Below are 19964 nucleotides of genomic sequence, written 5' to 3' on the forward strand. Positions count from 1 at the left end.
AAATTACACTAAAACCTCCCTGCCATATGTTGATGAAGGATCATCAGTTTCAAGAGAAGCACTCAGTGCTCAACAAGAATGAGACTTTATTGGATTGGATTGTTTTCCTTTATGGTGCAGTTGAACATTGGGATAAAGGGGCAATTTACACAAACAAATTACACAAGGACGTGATCTGAATGAGCAGTACAATTTCTTCTATATCTTTTTTTTTACTTTTGCCCATACATTGGTTGGTTGTGTATTGTCAAGTGCACAGAGACAGCTTAACTTTTGCCATTTGCACAGCACAATATAGTATTTGAAACAGGCTGAAAATGGAATAAGGCTGTTTATTAATTGTAAAAGACTGAAACAAAACAAAAACTTGACTTAACACATGGTTTGTGCAAAATGAAAAATTGGGAGGGAAAAAGGAGAGGGATGGGGAGGTCTTTTAAAAAAAAAAAAAAAAAGTTTAAAAGCTTGGAGTGGCTAGTGCCACAGATCCCCCACTCACTTCTGCAGGTACAGCTTCGGCGATTTAGTGCAGTTCACCCCCCTTTTTCAGTGTGTGTGTGTGTGTGTGTGTATAGGGATGAGATGTTATGGGATGTTCTAAAACAAGTGCTGTTGGACAAGCACTTTTAGTTTGAGTTTTTCCATCTCGCTTTTCTGTGTTTCGTGACGGCAAACAAGAGGCACTTTGTGGCAACCACAGGCGTCTTTTAAGATATTCCACAAATCAGCTTAAAAACTACAACTATGCACATATTAGACCTACCCACTGGCACCTTGACATTTGCACCAAAGATTCTAGAGCGCTATGCTCCGCTCTAAAATCTTTGATTTGCACCATGCCCTCCCCGACCCTCCCTGTAGCCCTGCATCATCGTCATTAACACGTCTCCCTCCCTAAACTCTTTTTTTAAAGCTTGAAACAGATATTTGATTTTTTTTACGCTGCCTGTGAACTGTTCCAGTTCGAATGCGTGCCACAACTAAAACCCCGACAGAAGTGACCAGTCCCCTGAAGCCTGATTCTCAGTATCATAAGGTACTGGTGGCTAAAAAAACAAACAAACAAAAAAACACAATAAATGATTTTTTTCTTTTTGTCAAAGTTTGGGAGCTACAGGGACAGGATGTTGCTCAAACACACATTTCGATACAAACAACCGTGGCTAAGATTCATGAAATCAAATTGGAAATGTCATATACCCAGAATTTTATGTGAAGGGGAAGTTTTGAGTAGGGATGTGGTGAGTGGGGGGGATGGGGATGGAACACAAAGAATACCTGCAGAGTGGTTGGATGTAAGGAACACTGTCATAAATAGTTACTTTTTATTATTTCATTTTAACCATTGATAAACAGATATCAATTAAAAAACAAAAACAAAACAAAAAAACAGGACAATTTCAGTCAACATATCACAGCTGTATCTATGGGGATTGTGTGTGGAAAGAATATTTTGTTTATAACCAGGCTGTCCACAACTGCCTTCCAACTTTACTTTTTCTTCTTAATCATGGGCAACTGACAGGGGGGGGGGGTGTACTGTGAACCACTGACTGACTGAAACCCTGCAAAATCCTGTAACAGTGCAAAAGTCTAGTACAATATGTTTCTCTAATAAGTAGCTTTTTTTTTATTTATTTTTTTAAATAAGTACTTGAAGTAATCAAGTCAGTGCCTGGGCAGAATGGTAGTTTTTTTTTCTCCAAAAAAAAAAAAAAAAAGAAGCAGAATGAGCAGTCAACTTCAAGTAAGGCTAAGAACACCCTCTCCACTGGTTCAGACTCCTCTTTCGAGAAACACACAGGGAGAAGGAAGAAAAATAAATTGACATGAACAGAAAAAAACAAGTTGAGCTTAATTTTGGCAGGTTTTCAGTGATGTAGTTTTTTTTTATGTAAACAAACAGAAGAGAATCCATGATTTAAAGTGTTCTTTCCTGGGTTGGCTTTGAATGTGAACAAGATAGGAAAGAATCAAGGAAAGAATTTAGCAGTTCACAAAAAAAACAAGAAAAAAAAAAAAACACTAATCTTTGTCCATAGACAGAACACACTTGTTCAGGGCAGGAAGAAAACAAAACAACTAAGGCAAGGTAAATGTGTGATAGTGGGGGATTCACTGAGAAAACAAAAGCAATAATGTCAACAGAAATGATACCAGGTTGCTGTGAAAGAATTCTTGCCCAAGAGACTGAAGTCTATTTTTTTTCTTCTTTTTTTAAATATTTGGTCTGGCCCATGAATTGAAATGGGTCCAGGTGATTAAAAAATTTGGCATGCTTTAAAAAACAACAGAACAAAAAAAAATTATACATATTTCAATATTTTTCATATATAGGGCTATTTTCTTTTCTCTTAAATGTTTCTTGAAGCAAGCACAAGACTTTATGTAAAATCTTTAGCTGCACTATGCCCCATTCCCAGGGGAATGAAACCGGTTTGAAAAAGTGAAATGGAGAGAGAACGATAAGAAAGCAGAAGAGGCTGAAAAACAAAAATACAAGAAGGCAGAAACCCAGCTGGTCAGGGGCCACAACAGCAGAGGACTTAAGAACATATGCACATGGCTGTGCAACTAACAGTTCTGTCACACACACACACACACACACACACACACACACACACACACACACACAGACAGAAGCGCCGCATTTGACTGCGACTACTTGCACCATGTGAGAAGCAACAGATTCTTGGCTCCAATGTTATTGAACATTGCAAGTTTTGGCAGTTGGTAAGCACCTTGGGCTGGATATCCCGAAATGATCCCAATCTCATTAGACCATGTGCAATAAGGCTAGGAACCAGCATTCAGAGGAGAGGGAGCCAAAAATCTGACGTCTGTTATTCAAAACAAAAATAACAAGACAAAATTAGGTGAAAAGAAAAACCAGAAACCAGAAGCTCTTACGTCCGAGGAGAAACCTTTCCAAAATGCCTTATTGTGTGTCAGGTCAGGTGTGCATCTGAACCAGCATCAGTGTCATATTTAATTCCTGGGTCACAGCACTTACATTCAAAAACCAGAAGCATTCAATCAAGCCTTTCACTTTGCGTACTAGGAGATTGCATCAACTTGTCCAAGACTGGCATCACAAGATGGAAATACATTCAAAATAGCAAATCTGCGATGCAAATTGGTGCTGCTTCTTATAAGAAGAAGAAGAAGCTCGGGCCTTCTGTAGAATAAACGTTTACCACACAAAAAGGAGCACTGGAACACTGCCTCATGGGGACATTTACAATTTATGTCTAGTTTCTCACTTATAGCCTGTATCTCCATTTCATTCAAGGTTGGTGTGACTGACTGAAAGTTAATTAACGTTGCATATACTTGTCAAAAAAAATGTCTACGCCTACCCTGCATTAGTAACATATGACCGTACAGGCACACACTTGCAGATCTTCCATTGCACTGATGACTGTTCAGATGCACACTGACCACAAAAGCAGGTGCGAAGAGACTGACCTCTCCTACGTCTGCCAAAAAATTAGGACTGCAGAGAGAGGGAGAGAGGGGGAGAGAGAGAGAGACACCCAAACACAAAAAACTATGTGAATCATTTGGTGGAGGGGGCTGTCTTACAAATAATAGTTTTAAAAGCCTTTCCACTAACCAAATAACGACCTGCCGAAAAATGGGCATACCTGCATAAATCCTTAAAAATAAGAGGTTGCTGCCAATGTGCCTCCTAGCTAAATACAATCAACTCTGACCGACACTGGAGACAGTTTTCTTTTCATGAGAAAGAGACCATGTATATAATTTATTAAAACGACAAGGGTTCTAATTTCAATAACATGCACACTTTCCTCAATTAACTATAAGTGTCAACATTATTGCAACACTGGTTTCCCTGCTGTTTTGTGTATTATAGTTATTACCTTAATATTTAAAAACAAAACAAAAAGAAATAATAATAATAATAATAATAATAATAAAAAAAGACATACATGGGTCACTGTTTTTCTGCCCTGAAGTGAACAAAGAAAAAAAGACCACTGTAAAAGGAATGGACACTGTTCAAACGTCATGGAGCCTTAAAAAATAAAATCCCCACTATTATCATTGTTATCATTATTATAATAATACCAAAAATAATATCAATCGTAGTATCACAATGTCAATCAGAATAGTGACCTGGTGAAACAGACTGAAGACTTGCACGAGTCTGCTAACAGCATGAGAAGGCTTTCACAGTAGGCGTGTTGGGGAAGAGTGGGAGAGAAAAAAAAGAAGAAAAGAAGAGAGGAAAACAGAGAAGAAAGAAGGGCAAAGACAGGGTGAGCATTGACGCCATGTCCTACCTATACGCAATCATGTTAAGTAACGGGCAGAAAGTGCGCTCTACCGTCCTGAGATATCAGTTCCACGTGGGACTACAGCAGGACATCAGACCTGCCAACCTTGAAGACATTTTTGGAGTAGCACCTCGAGCCGAGAAAAATTGCTCACGTCGGCGTTTATGCACGCAGCCAAACACGTACATAGCCATGCACACAAGATACCTTTTGGATAGCGACCCATCTTTAATGTCGGATATATACATCTAAACTCGATCCAGTGTGCAAACTGAATCTGAATTTGCTAACCAATTTCAGATAGAGGGAAATGGGGTTAGCCCCGAAGTTACAGAGAATTCGGCTCCCCTGTGTTCTTCGACTAGGTCAGAAGAAAATACAGGAAAGGTTGACACGATCAAACAAAGCCAGAAACTACTGCTACTAACTAGGCTATATGACACATAGTCAAAAATACAGAAAATAATGGTCAGTCAGAGCTGCCCATTTACATATTGCCGTTTCTGATGAAAACAATCTGGAAGAGATTGTGTTTACTTGCTGCACTCTGTCCTGTTGCGTATAGTTTGGACATGGACAAGAAGAGAGAAAGGGGGAGGGGAGAAACAAAGAGAAAGAGAAAAAAAAGAACAAGCGATAGAGCGCACATGAGAGAGAGAGAGAGAGAGAGAGAGATAGATAGAGCGAGAGAGAAAGAGAGAGCTCATGGAGCACTGGCCTTGGCATGGAAAGGAGATGGAGCAGCGAGTTGTAGCTTTGTTTTGACTGAGTTGTCTCCCGGCCCCTGGTCTCCCATCTCCTGATTGCGTGATTAGTCCCCCCCCCCCCCCACTCCCACCCGCAACCACAACCACGTGACATTATGTACATAATAGCTAGTGAACCTTTATGACTGAGAGCCGGTGTCCATACTTGCACATGAGCGAAATGGGACAAAAGAGTAAAAATAAAAAAGAAAACAAACAAACAACCAAAAAAAGCAGGAAATGAAGAGTGATTGGTCGAGATTATTGTCCCTACAAACCAGTGGCCATTTTCTTGTGACAAACTACCTCAGCCTGGAAAAGAAAAAAAAAGAAAAAAAAAAGGTACTTGCTTTTTCAGTTCATATTCAAGTTTTCTCCTTTTTTCAAACGTTCAGGGTTTTTTTGTGTGTATATATGTCTCTTTGTATGCATGTTTATTTTTCGGTTATTTCCCCCATAAAAAATATTCAGACTTTCGTTATCTGCTGCTCCTCGTCGAAGGGTTCGTTATCAGCGTCAGAGTCCGTGGTGTCCGAGTATCGGTAATGGTCCGGCTCATTGTCACTAGCGTCCGGCGTGACTGACGTGGAGGTGCTGGCCTCAGAGTTGGACGGCTCTTCCACCGTCTTTGTGAAGTACAGCTTCACCTGAGAGCAAAGACCAGACGCAGTTAATGACTAAGATGTTAGGTTACGTCAGCATGTCCTGTCATTCTTGCATAACACAAACCAATCACTCACACCTCAAGCTAATTAATTCTGTTCACTACCTCTGGTGTTAGTGCTGAACTTAATTGGTCATACTTTACATAGTACGCATATCTCCCAACAGTCTGGAAGAGAAGTAACATTTTATGAGTTAACTACAGCACAACCATGATGTAATGATCTGAAATGATGCAGGAAAAAGTGCCACCATCAATGACATTGCGGATATTACGCATAATTTATTGAAGTCCCGCAATTTTAGCACTTATAATTTGGTAAATTTCTGCATTTACAGCAACGTTTCTCTAATAATGCACCAGTGTTCAGGTGAAGCTATTGAGCGCGGATCTACTTGAAATGAACATACAGCGCGCGCAAAGTAGGCCTCTTTCCCTACAAGGCTACGACCCCCTCTGCAGTTGCAGCATCTGGCAGAGACAGGTTTCATTATTGCTATGACCTTTCAGCCTGAGAAAAAGCATTCCATGGAGTGCTAGCTAAATCGCAGGTCTGTACAGTATCAGAAGTGTAGCCGCTCGGAAGAAAACACTAGAACCCGAACCCGCAACTGTAGTGCCCGTGACTGTGTTAGCTATCCTCAGGATCCTCAGACAGGTAACGCTCACGTTACGTATGAGGCAACATCTAAAGCATTGACCGTGAGACTCAGGCAATTAACAAATCTTACACGACCTTGTGCTAGACATGACATTTATGAACATGACCTAATATAGCTTTTTTTTTTTTATCAAAAAACCCCAATGGACTAAATATTTGGACTCATGTTAAAAACGCTAGAGTGGGAAAAAACGGCAGTTTATCCTGAGAGAGGGAGGGATAGAGAGAAGGGCCTGTAAAAGAGGGCAGACAAGGGAAGGGACACAGAGAGAGAGAGAGAGAGAGAGAGAGAGAGAGAGAGAGAGAGAGAGAGAGAGAGAGAGAGAGAGAGAGAGAGAGAGAGAGAGAGAGAGAGAGAGAGAGAGAGAGAGAGAGAGAGAGAGAGAGAGACTAAGAGAGTGTAACTGTTGTTCTGGGAAGAGGCGGGACACCCAAACACAAATAAATGCTCTGCAGGTGGCCCTGTACATTTCCTCCTGTATGCATGTTATCATGTAAATGGAAGACATGGCATCAAATACCACACTATCATGGATATGTCAGTAAATGATAAGGCATCACACTAATGTGAGGCAATTACCATGCATAATTGTCAACAAAAGAGAAGTACTAACAAAACCAAAACTGTATAAATCCCCCCCATTTTGAAAATGAATTTTAAGCACTGCACTGTAACAGAAGAAGTAATGGGACTTCTGATACAGGTTCTTATCAAGCAGAATGAAGCCAGGCCCAGGTCATGACCGTCTCTGTTTCCTGTTAACCATCTCAGTGGAAGAGTGAAGTGAAAATGGAAGTTAAAGAGAAACAGAAACTAGTCTACCACAACCTCCGATTGATCACGGTCAGATAAAACAATCATCTAGAGTCATTGTACATTGTATTTGTGTGTGTGTGTTTCAATCAAAAGTAGATACATCAAGCCTCGAATTTCGAGGAGGAAGTAGCTCAAAACCAGCTATCTTCTAATTATAGGCTGACAGGCTCGAGTTGAAGTACATGCAGTCCACAGATAACAACAGTTCATTCATTCAGCTGAACTTGCATAGAAATGGCATGGAACTCAGTTTGTCTCGTCTTATGAAACCAGGAGCAACTTTGGGGGGTATTCCAAGTGACAAACCTAGGTAAGTTAACTCAGTAAGGGGTAAACCTCCTACAACAAGAGCCCTATGGCATTGTTTTGTTAGGAGAATGAAGCCATACAGCTCTTCTATTAGGAGATTTACCACTTACTCTGAGTTAACTTACCCAGGTTAAGTCACTAACCCACATACTTGGAATACCCCCCAGGCCTTTTGGTAAAACCCGAGTGTGTGTCAATCTTTAGAGGTAGCCATAAGTCATGCAACGATCACAGAGGTTAGTTCCTCATGTCCTTCACAGACAAACAAACACCAAACCAAACTCATGTCAATTTCTTACACAATTTGAGAAAGCTCTTTTGGTCAGCTAACACTATGAAAACACACCAGAAAACTCATGACACACATTTCGGACAGGAAGAACTGAAATGCCACTGAAACTGTCATTGCGACACAACAGTGGTTCCCTCACAGTGGCCGATTCCAGGTGTTTTCTAAATAAGCGCCGTGGTGCATGCCGGACTCGCAGAGACAAATGACTCAGCAGGTCGATGTACTCGAGAGAAAACAATTTCGCACAATGTCCAAAATCACAAGGGGCTTCCCAAGAGTTTGAAGAGTTCCAGTTGACTGGGGGAAAAGTCCACAGACTTCCAAAATGAATGTCACGTCTAAATCCAATCGTGTAAACAAAAACTGACGAATGTACACATCCCGAAACGATAAGCACCTATTTCCCCTTTCAGGGTTAATGTCCCGACAATACGTTTCGACTGGGGAAGTAAGGACGTGAAACAAAGATTACTCATCAAATGCATACCAAGAGCTGCGATTCCTGTTTCCTTGGAAGGCAAGAAGTCCCCAAAACAGCAAACATCAACAGGGAAAAACACCTTAAGCCTTCACATCCTCTTTAACTGACTTCTCTACGGACGCCTTTAAAAGAGGACGCACACATAGGCTTAGCATTTTTGTTGTATTGGTCCTCACAGTCTTTTAGCTGTAGCTCAAAAAAAAAACGACTGCTAACAAACTCTAGTGTTCATACAGTTCTGGCATTGTAAATGGGATATGCCTCGGAGCAAGTATCGAGTGGTGAGGGGTGTAACCAGAATGAGGTTCACTCACCTTGAAGTTCGGCGAGAAGTATCTGTTAGCCTTGTCCTTGTTGGCCTTGTCAAGGTCATTCTTGGTCAGCGGCATGATGAGGTAATCCCTGTCATTCTCGCCCTTCTCTGTCGGCGGGAGGCTGTCCAGGTCCTTCACCAGACCCCCGTTCTCCATCTTCTCATAGTTCTCCTCTGGTCCAGGGATAAAGAATGTGTTCACCCAGAAGTGGAACATCTTCTCCTGGAACAAATAAGAACACAGAAGGGGACAAGTGAATAAACTGATAAAATGAGCGGTCACAACAAATAAATCCCAGATAAGGCCATAAACACACATATTGATACGGAACGTTCCATAAGAATTATATAAATCAACAAATACATAAATGCATAGTAAATAAAGTTAAAACTGCACAAGTACCCTTCAGACTAGAATAGAAAAAACGAAGCCACGTACCTTCTTCATCATTTTATTTTGTTTATGGAAGAATTCCACCTTGATATCTCCACACACAGGCAGAGGCTGAGGAAACTCGAAGATCATGTACTTGTCCTCGCGTCGCGTGTGAATGGGGTTCGAAGTGTGGATCTTCACTTTCAGCTGGTAGACCACAAACTGGGGATCTGCAAAGGGACGAAAGGGAGAAAGAAAAACACCACCATCAACAAGACTTGCTTGATGTCAACCACTCAGAACAAAAAAAATGTCAAGAGGACAAATAAATGTCAATTATCTGCAGGATGCGCTATAGGAGTTTGAATAAATAAAGAAACAAAAATGGATAAATTTGGGTGAGGAGAGGAAAGAAGGACAAACAGTATGGCTGCCAGAAGTATTAAGTGGCAGAAAAGGACCTTTTTGTGTGAGCAAAGAGAAGGACATGCTTAAGGGCTCTATTCTGAGAACAAGCTGACCAAGCAGACCTCCTACTTGCAGATGGAGGATGGGGCTTTCATTGTAGGGTGAGGGGGGGGGGGGGGTATGAGAAGCAGGTTCTATAAAAGGTTTACTTGATTGATTGATTTAAAAAATGGGAAAAGAAAACGTATTCCAACATTCAACTGAACCACTTAGTTCTGAACTGAAAATGATGGGGGAGAGGGGGAAAAATATGATAAAGGTGAAACTAAATGATGGGGGAGAGGGGAAAAATATGATAAAGGTGAAACTAAATGAAAAATAATAATAAAAAAAACAACCCAGAATATGATAGTTTTTTTTTTAAAAAAAAGCTGATTTTTACCCCAGTGCCAATTCCCTTTCCTGAAACCATGGGGATTCTGCTCGCTCTTGTTTTTAACACCAGTCTCCCCTTAGAGAGAAAGAAGGAGGTTAAAGCGGGCAGTGGGGCCATCACTCCGGCCCAACAGAGGGTGCTCGGTGAGATGGGGCAGGTGAAGGATTCTGGGGAAAAGGCTTTGTAAGTACACACACACACACACACACAGCCACACACACACACACACACACACACGTGGCCCAGGCCTTCATAAACAAGGTGCTGGGAAAGGCTGAAAAGTGGGACTACTCCTGGGCTTTCAAAACATTAACTCCATGTAGTACTGTGCCGAGTTTATACCACGAATCTGGTGGGATAAGTGACTGACTGCTGTTTGGAACCTCAACACTTAATACCAGTATTGCTTTTGGAGGACAGGCGATCCACTGACCAAAATAACAGCTTTTTGTCTGACAGTCATAGGTGAAAAGCGAGCGGACTTTAGGTGAACTAGGTGTGTGAATTTACGTGTGCGTGTGTGTGTTGAAAAGACTGTAATGAGAGTGTGTGTTTAAGTGTAGGAAAATGTGTGTGTGTAGGCGCGATTAAAAGAGCCAACAAAGTGTCTGCACAAGTTTTTCTAAGGGTGAAGTTGCCAATGGCTCATGTGTTTGTAGGCTGCGGTTCCACTCTGTAGGGACACGACAATGAGAAGGCCAAAGCATGATGACTCCGCAGGAATGATTTCTTTCTAATACAACCGACAAGGTCTGCTGTCGTCACTCACTCTTCACATCACACACACACACACACACACACACACACACATACACACACAAACACAGAAACCCTCTCTAAGAGCTGAGGGTGGTCCAGATCACCAGTCTAAAGACTTGGCAAAATCAACTTTCATAAGGTAAGCACTCCAAGTCCAGTCTACAGAGATTGTAACCAATGACTACTCTGTCCAAAAGTACAAGTGACAAACAAGTGACCGTGGAGAACAGTGTTCTTTGCCTAAATTATCACTCCCAGTCATAAACAAATAAATGAAATGGACACAACATTGCTCTGAGGTTAATGTCAGCAACTCACCCCCCCACCCCACGGTCTTTGCACAGGTTAAAGGACAAAACACATGCAGATGTGTGTCAGACAGGATAGATCAAGATCACAAAGTCGACAGGAGGGACTGAAGAAACCAACCACCCAAAATTAAAGGAGAATTCACCGAGTACTGTCAGTACGGAAAAAAGACGATGCTACCTAGCTCGAGTTGCTGCAGCTAACAGCTAGAGCGGCCAGGCAGCTACAGTGCTACACTCTGGGGCCATGTTTACATTTACACTTCTTTTCGTACCGACAGAACTCGGTGACCTCGAGAAACAGAGATCTATGTGGGAAAAATTGCCGGAGTTTTCGCTTAAAAAAAGGGCTTAGCAAAGACATTGGCCAATAACTCCGTGTGGGACGGGGTGGTGGTTTAAACCACAACGAGAGAGAGAGGTGAGTCACTTACTGCAGGTGCCTCCACTGAACATGGGTACGGTCTCAAAAACCATCTTGTGGAAGAGCAACGCCACAGGCTTGTACTCCAGGTTGTTCTTCAGCAGGTAGTTGTAGTAGTGGACATACCGCCTCTGGCTGGGGATAGTAACTCCCTGTGGGGAGAGGGAGTTTGAGGAGACACACGTCAAGATACGCACATCACACAAAGTTAACACACAACAAGAACGTAAAGATAATCTGTTTACAGGTTAAAGGTGCTATAAGCGATGCAGGGTAACGTCACTTCTATTGACGTTCAAACAAAAGAGAGGTGCTAGCTCGCTACTCCATCCCCCTCCCTCCCTCCCGTGCAATTGAAACTCTCCCAAACGTATCTCGTCGGTGATTTGCTGGAACAGTTTATTATGTTTTTGGAGCCTAGGCTGTTTTTTACAGTGTATTTGTGGCACAGGCAGCTAGTCTTGAATTTTCCCTTGGGGATCAATAATCTATCTATCTATCTATCTATCTATCTATCTATCTATCTATCTATCGGATGGTGAGGTGATGTAAGCTGTATGTGTCAATTTTTTTTTTTTATCTTACAAGCCATGTTACATTGCTTATAGCACCTTTAATATAAAAGTTGGTCTACTTATCACATGTGGCTCACAACCTAAACTGAATGAAACTGTGTACACAGTGTTTTTTAAACCACAACTGTTGAGTGAGAACGCACTGGTCAGAAGCTTATGGCTATTTGGTAACAAAGTACAAAGTCTCCAAAGTGCAGTTGCAGTGTGCTTTTTGGCGTACACCTTTATCTTAAAAGACTACAGGCATGATTGGGCTCTGACCATTGATCCCCTGACCCTTCCTCAGACAACTGCAGACTCTAAAACAGATCGCACACCATTCTCCGCAATCAGCTGGTGATTTTTCTTACTTCAGGACCTCACTCTTTTTTTCCGTCAGGCACTTCGCTGGACACCCGCCCTTGCTCACCTTCTTATCTCTGGTCCGAACCTCGCCGTAGAAGTCCAGTGCCTCCTGGGCCTTTAGGAACTTGCCACGGTGCAGCAGGTACGCGCATATCATCACACCGGTGCGCCCTTTCCCCGCCTTGCAGTGGATGGCAGCTACGTGATTATCGTCCTCGCTTAACCACTTGTCAAGGTCTTCACAAAAGGGCTTAATGAGCTCCAGCTGTGGAGGATTATGGTCCTCAAAAGGGTACTGGGCCACTACAAGGACAGAAGAAACACGGAGATCCTTTAATACAGAGGTGGACCAACAAAAACAGCTGGTTTTACAACTTAACAGTTGATTACGATCATTGTTTCATTCAATGTGAGAATTCTACAGTAGGAGCAGGCTTTAATCTTTTCTTTTTTTTTGTTTTGAAGTGTGCTGGGCCAAATTTAGATTAATCAGAATCGGAGAAATGGCGCACTGAAGAAAGCCCTACGCGGACATGTGCTGTATGTAGGATTGTTGTTTGCAAAGTGTGGCCTTCTCTCCTTTTCTGTATCATTCAGTATCATAACTTACCACGACAATTAAATTTGGAAGCATCATAATTTCTTTCAGCGCATCTAAGGCAAGGAAGAAAAGTACAAAACATCAGATATATATTGAGATACACATACAAAACCTGCATTGCATGTAAATATAGACAGACACTCATTCAGACACTGTAGATGCGTTGAGGCTAATCAAGATGCAGGGGGAAGCCAATCCTACTCATATAAAATACAGTGTCCCTTGCCTGACCACATGGAACTGATAAGGCTGCATTAGAAAACTTTTCAGTCACCAAAATGAAAAATGGATAGAGGAAAGTTTCTCCCCTCTCTGTACCAGGCAATAAATAGGCCCAACTTTGACATAGTATTTACAACTTGTATAGAAGCTTCAATTGCATGCATTGTATACTTACAGATTATAGATTTTATAATGATTTTTATGCTTGGAGTCTAGAAACCTGCAGAGACGAAGGAAGAAAACAATGACAGTTAACATTTGAATTACGCAATGTTTACTATTCTTGGTATCAGACATGTACATCCTCTAAAAACACCACTAAGTATCCTACACCTCATCAACACTTGTTACCGCAGTGAGCATGAAGATAATAACCTCAACCTCTGACGTCAAGAGTGGCATTAGAGAAATGCAAGACTAACAGACAGATGTCTACATCTATCTTTGCAAGTCCATCTACTGTATGTGGGTCATCACAAATAAACATGTAAAGAGACCATGGGTTTGCGAAAGGCGATATAAACGTTATCATTTATTATAAAAAGAGAAAAGTCTATAAAAAGAGAGTCAAGGAGAGTCATGTTACAACTGCAGAGGAATTAGCCCCATGTTAAAGAAATCTAAGAGAACACTAAATCACAAGGTGTACATAACTTGACTGGACCATCTTCTAATTAAAAAAAAAATCTTGTGTATGGTTTGGTTGCTTCAGATCAGTAGATTGTTTTTAAGGAGACAAGTGACCAAATTGAGGTTATCATAGACTTTTGGATGTGTCCTCATGGTGCAGATAGGGAGACTTGGCATGCCATTGTAGATAACCATTTGGTTTTTTTTACGGCTGCCAGACTGATTTCAGTAGTAAACAAATAATTAGATGAAATTCTTCTTGGAAGACTGGAGACGAGATAAGACGAAATGTGAAAAAACGGTGTGACGTTACCCTTGGGGTTGAAGCGTTTTTTAGAGCCGTCTATTTTTGGAGAATCTGATGAGGCGGAGAGAAGAAGAGGACTTACCGTACAACATCGTCTATGTTGTTTCTGTACACCCCCTCGATTCTCTGGGCAGGAAAGCCCATAGCGATTATGTTTGGATAAATATCTGAGTGGCCGTTAAGGAAAAGCACAGTGAGTAAATGGATTGCTGGATGTCCGAGGACAAAGCAAATAAACATGTCAAATCTCAGTCACAAGAGGTATAAAAATAAGTATTTTCAAAACAATACTGGTTTAACAAACAATAGTTCTACTTCTACAGAAATTCATGGGCACAATCATAGATGCATCCTAACATTTTTTCAACCCAGGATACCTTAATGCAAGAGTTACTGCTTCCAAGAATTCAAATTTGTAGAAAATCATTACAGAGAAAACTACTGCAACTTCTTGCTTAATGCATTCTTTAATACGCAATTTTCAAAATAATAAGGGTCTGGCTGGTCCACTGTTTGCCCTAACAGTCTAACTGCATCCCCTGGATACATCAGAGAGAGCATTTTGTATGTACAATTGCTATGATTGTACAGTAGGCCATATTGCTTCACAGATCCACAGATTACAAAGCCACAGACACACATAACAAGACCACACAGCCACACATAACTAATGTCATCACAGCAGTGGGTCTGATTCACACCAGGTGAACTTTGGACAAGGATTGCTGCTGACCATTCACAATCTCCAGAAGACATGTTGAAAAGGAACCTTATCAGTGGAAGCACGTAGTTTTGCAATGGATTGTGGGACATCGATTGAGCAACAAGTTGGCCCGCTTGTAAAACATCCATGTCTAACACAGCGCATGTTTGGATGCCAATTTCTAGCCAGTTTATTTCTGCCGAATGATTTTTTTCCCCCAATTGCCCTCTTTTTCCCTCCAATTGCCGTCTTGTTCACATGACCCGTCAACAGAGGACATTCTGACTTTGAAGCCAATTCCAAGACTTCATATTCTACAACTTTAACAAAGATATATTTAGCTGAGCCTCAGAGCCCATATCAGCAGCTAAACTGAAACATCACGAGTGAAACGTTTCTTGACATCCAAACTCCAGACTGATCATATTGATGAAAATCTCTGCTTGCTCGACAACGTCAATGTGCCCCGCAACCAGTACTGAAAGTAACCCGTTACAAAGTAATGCATTACTGTAATTCCACTACTTTTAGTGGTAACAAGCATGTAACGAAGTATTTGTGTAAATCAAGTAACGCAATAACAGTTACTGAAATTTACATGACTTCGTTACTTGCGTTATTCTGTTGATCTTGAATAAATTACTGCAGACAAGATGACAGACGCACATTTGCTGCTTCTGATCTAACGCCTCCCGACCTTAGCTGTGTTTCCCGCGATTGTGTTGCAAGTTTGGATTGCAGATGGATTCTTTACCTTACATTCCTCCTTATTACGAATTTAAAACACGCAAGAGTGCATTAGGCTGCAATTTTAAATGGACATCTTAAACGCCTTTTCCCTTTCGTTTCCATCTCGTAAGCCCCACTACAGTAACAGCGCATTGTTGTTTAGCTCTCTGCTCTTTTTCGCCTATTGCGCAAAAACCTTGTTATATCAATTACACATTCTTACAACATAGCCACAACACAACACCAATAGGCCTACATATATAGCCTTGGCACAGGCAAGCACACGTTTAGGAAAATGTGGATTTCACTTACCAAATAAAAAAACCTCCACAAATAGCCTACAGCGACTTGAGTTATTTGCACGACTGGTATGTTTACACCGGAATTGACGTCCACGGTGTTATGAATTCATTTGCCTGCGACGGAACATACAACTTCTCTCTGGAACTCCTTATTTAGCTGAAGAGTAACAGGTTGAGCACCACAACCTTTTGTAGTGTGCGACAACATCCCCAAACCCTCGGATGCGCATTAAAAATTATTTCGGTAGGTCAGTCACTTGTGCAGCGCAGGCTTTTCCCAAACTGATGGTGCTTAAAATGCTATACAACTGTGTTCAAAGCAGGATGAGGACAACCTAAGGTTGTGTGTGTGCGTGTGTACAAAATTGAGCAGCAATAACCACTTTGAAAATAGGCCATTTAACATTGTCTCACATTGCATCCCATTGAACTCATTCCATGTAGCCTACAGAAGAATTGCAATAATAATGATGATAATAATGATGATAATAATAACTTATTACTATATTGCAGAATTCAGTGCCAGTGCACCACCATGCAGTAGTAGTAGTAGTAGTAGTAGTAGTAGTAGAAGACTAGTAGTAGGCAGGGTACTATCAAACCACCTAGATGGTGAGGGTGGCACAAATCGAGGTCAGGGGGGCCTGTGTGCACTGTAGAATGTTTTGGGGTGATTGTTTGAGAACCCATGTACTGTACAAGGCTATTGATTTGAAGACCCGTTGAAACTACAATAAATAGGTCTAAAATTTAGATTTATTGTGTGTGTGACTATTCAGTACTGTTCATATTAACATTTTAAAAGCAGACGTAAAAGTAACTCAAAAGTTACTTTCTCTAGTAACTAATTACTTTTGATATACAGTAATTGGTAAGGTATTACCAATTACCTTTGAAAGTAGTAACTGTAACTAACTACTAATTTTCAGTAACTTGTCCAACACTGCCCGCAACACAGTTGACTGATCTACAGCAAAGATAAGCTGCCGTATTTCAACGTAGACCAACAGACTGCTCATCAGCTGTGAAGAACAGATAGGAAATTCCTCAATTTCCTGTCTGAGTCCAGATGCAAGTTAGCTATTAAAGGTTTTCAGTGGCTTTCACACAACTGGTTAGACATCTTCTTGCACAGGTCAGGTCATACTAGTGCTTGTCTCTTCGTGCAAAAAAAGCATGTTTGCATCCAAGCATGCAAACATGCCTCTTAGGTCTTAATGTGTCATTTTGTCTGTTGCAACGCAAACACACCACACAGGCTTATCTGGATCAAGAGGTGCACCTTACCAACACGCAGTTGGTGAAACCCCAGAGAGAGAAGCAAGTTCACAGTAAGCTCATAGCGTACTTCAGTGGTGAGTTTGGCAAGCCCCTTGCCTCACACACTTCCTCAAACAAGTTCACAAGGTGAACCAACACTGGAACATGTCACTGATGGGTGACGTGTGTGTGTGTGTGAGTATCTACAATTTACTTCTGTAAAGGACCAGAGGAGTCATCTGGTATTCCACTGGGCTACACTTACAATGCTTCAGTGAGAACAGATTGGCAAGGAACCAGACTAGGGGGTCGACCAATTATCGGCTGGGACGATTATTAGGGCCGATATTTAGCATTTTTATAATAATCTGTATCGGCCATTTTTTCCACCGATAAGCTGATAGTGAAATGGATAAAGAATGAAACGCGCTACTTTGTCTGTAAAGCGTCTCTCACTCCCTGCATTTGCTACTCTGTAGTGAAGAGCATTGTCCCGCTCACTACACTGTCTGATTTGTTAGTTAGCATGAATGCAGCCAATCAGGATCGAAGACTGAACATAGAGAAAGTTTCTCACTGAGGCAAACTAGGGATGCACGATATATCGGCGGCCGATATATTATTAGCCGATAAGTGAAAAAATGAAAATACTATTATCGGTCCGATAACAGAATTCTGGCCGATAATTTGCGCCGATATTTTTTAAAGTCCTAATTTAGGCCTACGTAAGGTCCGTCTGGCTACGCTGAGCTAGCCTACTTGAGCTTGGTTGGCTATACTTTTTCCTCAATATAATGTCAAATGACAAATGACAAAATCTGTGGATATGCGTTCATTTGGGAATCTGTGCATCTCAAAATCCTCTCGTGAATGATCCACCATTTAACCTTAACAGAGCGGAGCTCAGCCCTATCTAGAGCAGTCTTGTGCTGGTGTGTTTGCACTTTACCGCGCTGGTCGGGGAAACAAATAAACAAACTCGTTAGTGGGACGAGTACATAAGTAGGCCTAGTTCTAAGTTGTGTTTTAGTATTATATTTGCATTACTTTAGCTTGGGTTTTGTATTATTACCTAGAAATATGCTAACCATTCGTGCTTCAGTTCTAGACAGGTCATCATAATAAGTTATTAAAACCTTCGGGGCTAACGCCTTTCATTTCTGCTGCAGCAGATTGTGCGCAACAGAGTAGACGGACATAAGATACAGTCTGAGGAGTTGCAGCTTTATTCAGTTACCCGCAGTTGAAACTAAACCTAAGTTTCCTTCACAAACTCTGATTTGGTCGCTATACTGTAGCTTATTCCAAGCTGAGCCGTTTATGAGCGTTTAGTCCTAAATAAAAACGATTCATACTCTCTAGCCACTCACTCGCAATTCACTGACGTCAGGTTCACTTAAAGGAGCCACACATACTGTAGGGCTAGGCTACTGTTATGTTGTTGACTGTCGTACTATTGAGGACTATTATGAGTTCTGTCCATCATTTGGTGGTAGGTAAAATTACTGCAATAAAATTATGCTTATTAAATGCTTTCCCCAAATCACTTTTCACAAATTTTTTTCAAGAGTAATATTATCGGTTATCGTATCGGTATCGGCCACAACAAACCAATAAATATCGGTTATCGTTATCGGCCCTAAAATTCCATATCGGTGCATCTCTAAGGCAAACTGTAGACTGGGCTTCAGTTGTAGGCCTAAAGAGCTATTTTTCGAAGGTAAGGAAGGTAGCCTACTTTACATTGCTGAAGTTGCAATGAATCACAATAATCTACACTGAAGTTACAAAAACACCACTTTGTAAGCTATTGTCTCTTTGATCCGGATCAATAAGTAAAGCACCCACTTCCTTCATTTAGCGAATTCCTGATTGATGCACGTTACTGATATGTCGTTTACTAGTTAGCCTACAAACTCGGGTGCTGCATGTCGGGAGTTCTCTGCCTCCGCCTCGTCCGTTAATTGTGAATAACGGGACACCTCAGCGGACATAGTACATAGTAGACAAATCCTAAATTATGCGATAGCGACCGTCAAAAAGTCTAATTGCTCCTTTTTGAAATGCACCGTCAGAAAAGACTACACGCACACAGGGCCAGCCGTAATTTAATCCGACCTGAACTAAAACGCGTCCTGAGCTGGCTATTGACGTAGCTTTTAGGCTCTCAAAAGTGTATCTTATAGCCTACATATGGACAAAAATTGCATGCTTAAATAGCCTAAGAACTATTTTAAAACAATTTTGTTAAACTATTCAACCATAACACTTGCCATCACGCATGCACCTCTTCCTCCCCCTCTCTTGTGCACTTACACACATGATCGCAAAGCATCCTCTGTGACAGGTCCCTTAAGCACATACTGTAGCCCATTGTGTAGGCCTACTCTATGAAAATAATTATATCTATTTAATTATATTATAGAGCTATCACTCAGCTCTTGGATTAACATGATACACATGATTTACACTTGCAAGTGATGCAAGTTTATAGACAATTGTGTATCAAAAGAAGAAAGAAAAGTTTGCATAATTAAATGCTTTTGAATGAAAATTTTGCAGCATATCGCCTTCACCATCTACCCCCCTTTTTGACAACTGACATATCGGTTTTACATATCTACTAAATTCCATAACCATAAGTCAACTTTAACTTTTAACTTAACTACCAGCCCAACTCCCATCCCTCCCACTCCCAGTCCATCCAGTGCGGGTCCGAACTGTACCGCAGGGCTGTGGGAGCCGGGCGACCAGATGGCCTGGGCCACGAGGACCTCTGGGGCAGACCTCAATGCTCCGCCAGCCCACACAGAGGCACCTTATAAAATCACCCGCTGCCCAGGGTCCCGGGCCCAGCCACTCGCCCACTCTCTCCTTTCTCTACCGTCCACAATGCCTCTACACCCCCCCCACCCACACACACACACACGCGCGGATGCGCCTATACAAACGCAGAGAGACGCACAGAGATAGACACACACAGAGAGACAGACAC

General features: G+C 41.5%; 1 protein-coding gene across 2 annotated transcripts in view; it reads right to left on the minus strand.

The window, feature by feature from the left end:
• Positions 1-69: 69 nt before the first annotated feature.
• Positions 70-19964, minus strand: part of ptenb (phosphatase and tensin homolog B) — a 25614-nt gene continuing 5719 nt past the window's right edge. Inside the window, exons 2-10 of one of the 2 annotated variants that reach the window (XM_076298038.1) lie at positions 14058-14142; positions 13214-13258; positions 12826-12869; positions 12280-12518; positions 11306-11447; positions 9811-9879; positions 9024-9190; positions 8586-8807; positions 70-5694 (exon numbers count right to left, since the gene is read on the minus strand). In XM_076298038.1, the coding sequence (XP_076154153.1) occupies positions 5515-5694; positions 8586-8807; positions 9024-9190; positions 9811-9879; positions 11306-11447; positions 12280-12518; positions 12826-12869; positions 13214-13258; positions 14058-14142 (1193 nt within the window). In that variant the 3' untranslated portion in view covers positions 70-5514. The remainder of the gene's footprint in view (positions 5695-8585; positions 8808-9023; positions 9191-9810; positions 9880-11305; positions 11448-12279; positions 12519-12825; positions 12870-13213; positions 13259-14057; positions 14143-19964) is intronic. The other variant, XM_076298039.1, reaches the window with a different exon arrangement.

Source organism: Alosa pseudoharengus, unplaced genomic scaffold, assembly GCF_046254945.1.
Source record: "Alosa pseudoharengus isolate Yale_2024_CS ecotype anadromous, Long Island Sound unplaced genomic scaffold, YU_APseudo_1.1 YU_APseudo_1.1_scf_21, whole genome shotgun sequence".
NCBI classification, from domain to species: Eukaryota; Metazoa; Chordata; class Actinopteri; order Clupeiformes; family Clupeidae; genus Alosa; species Alosa pseudoharengus.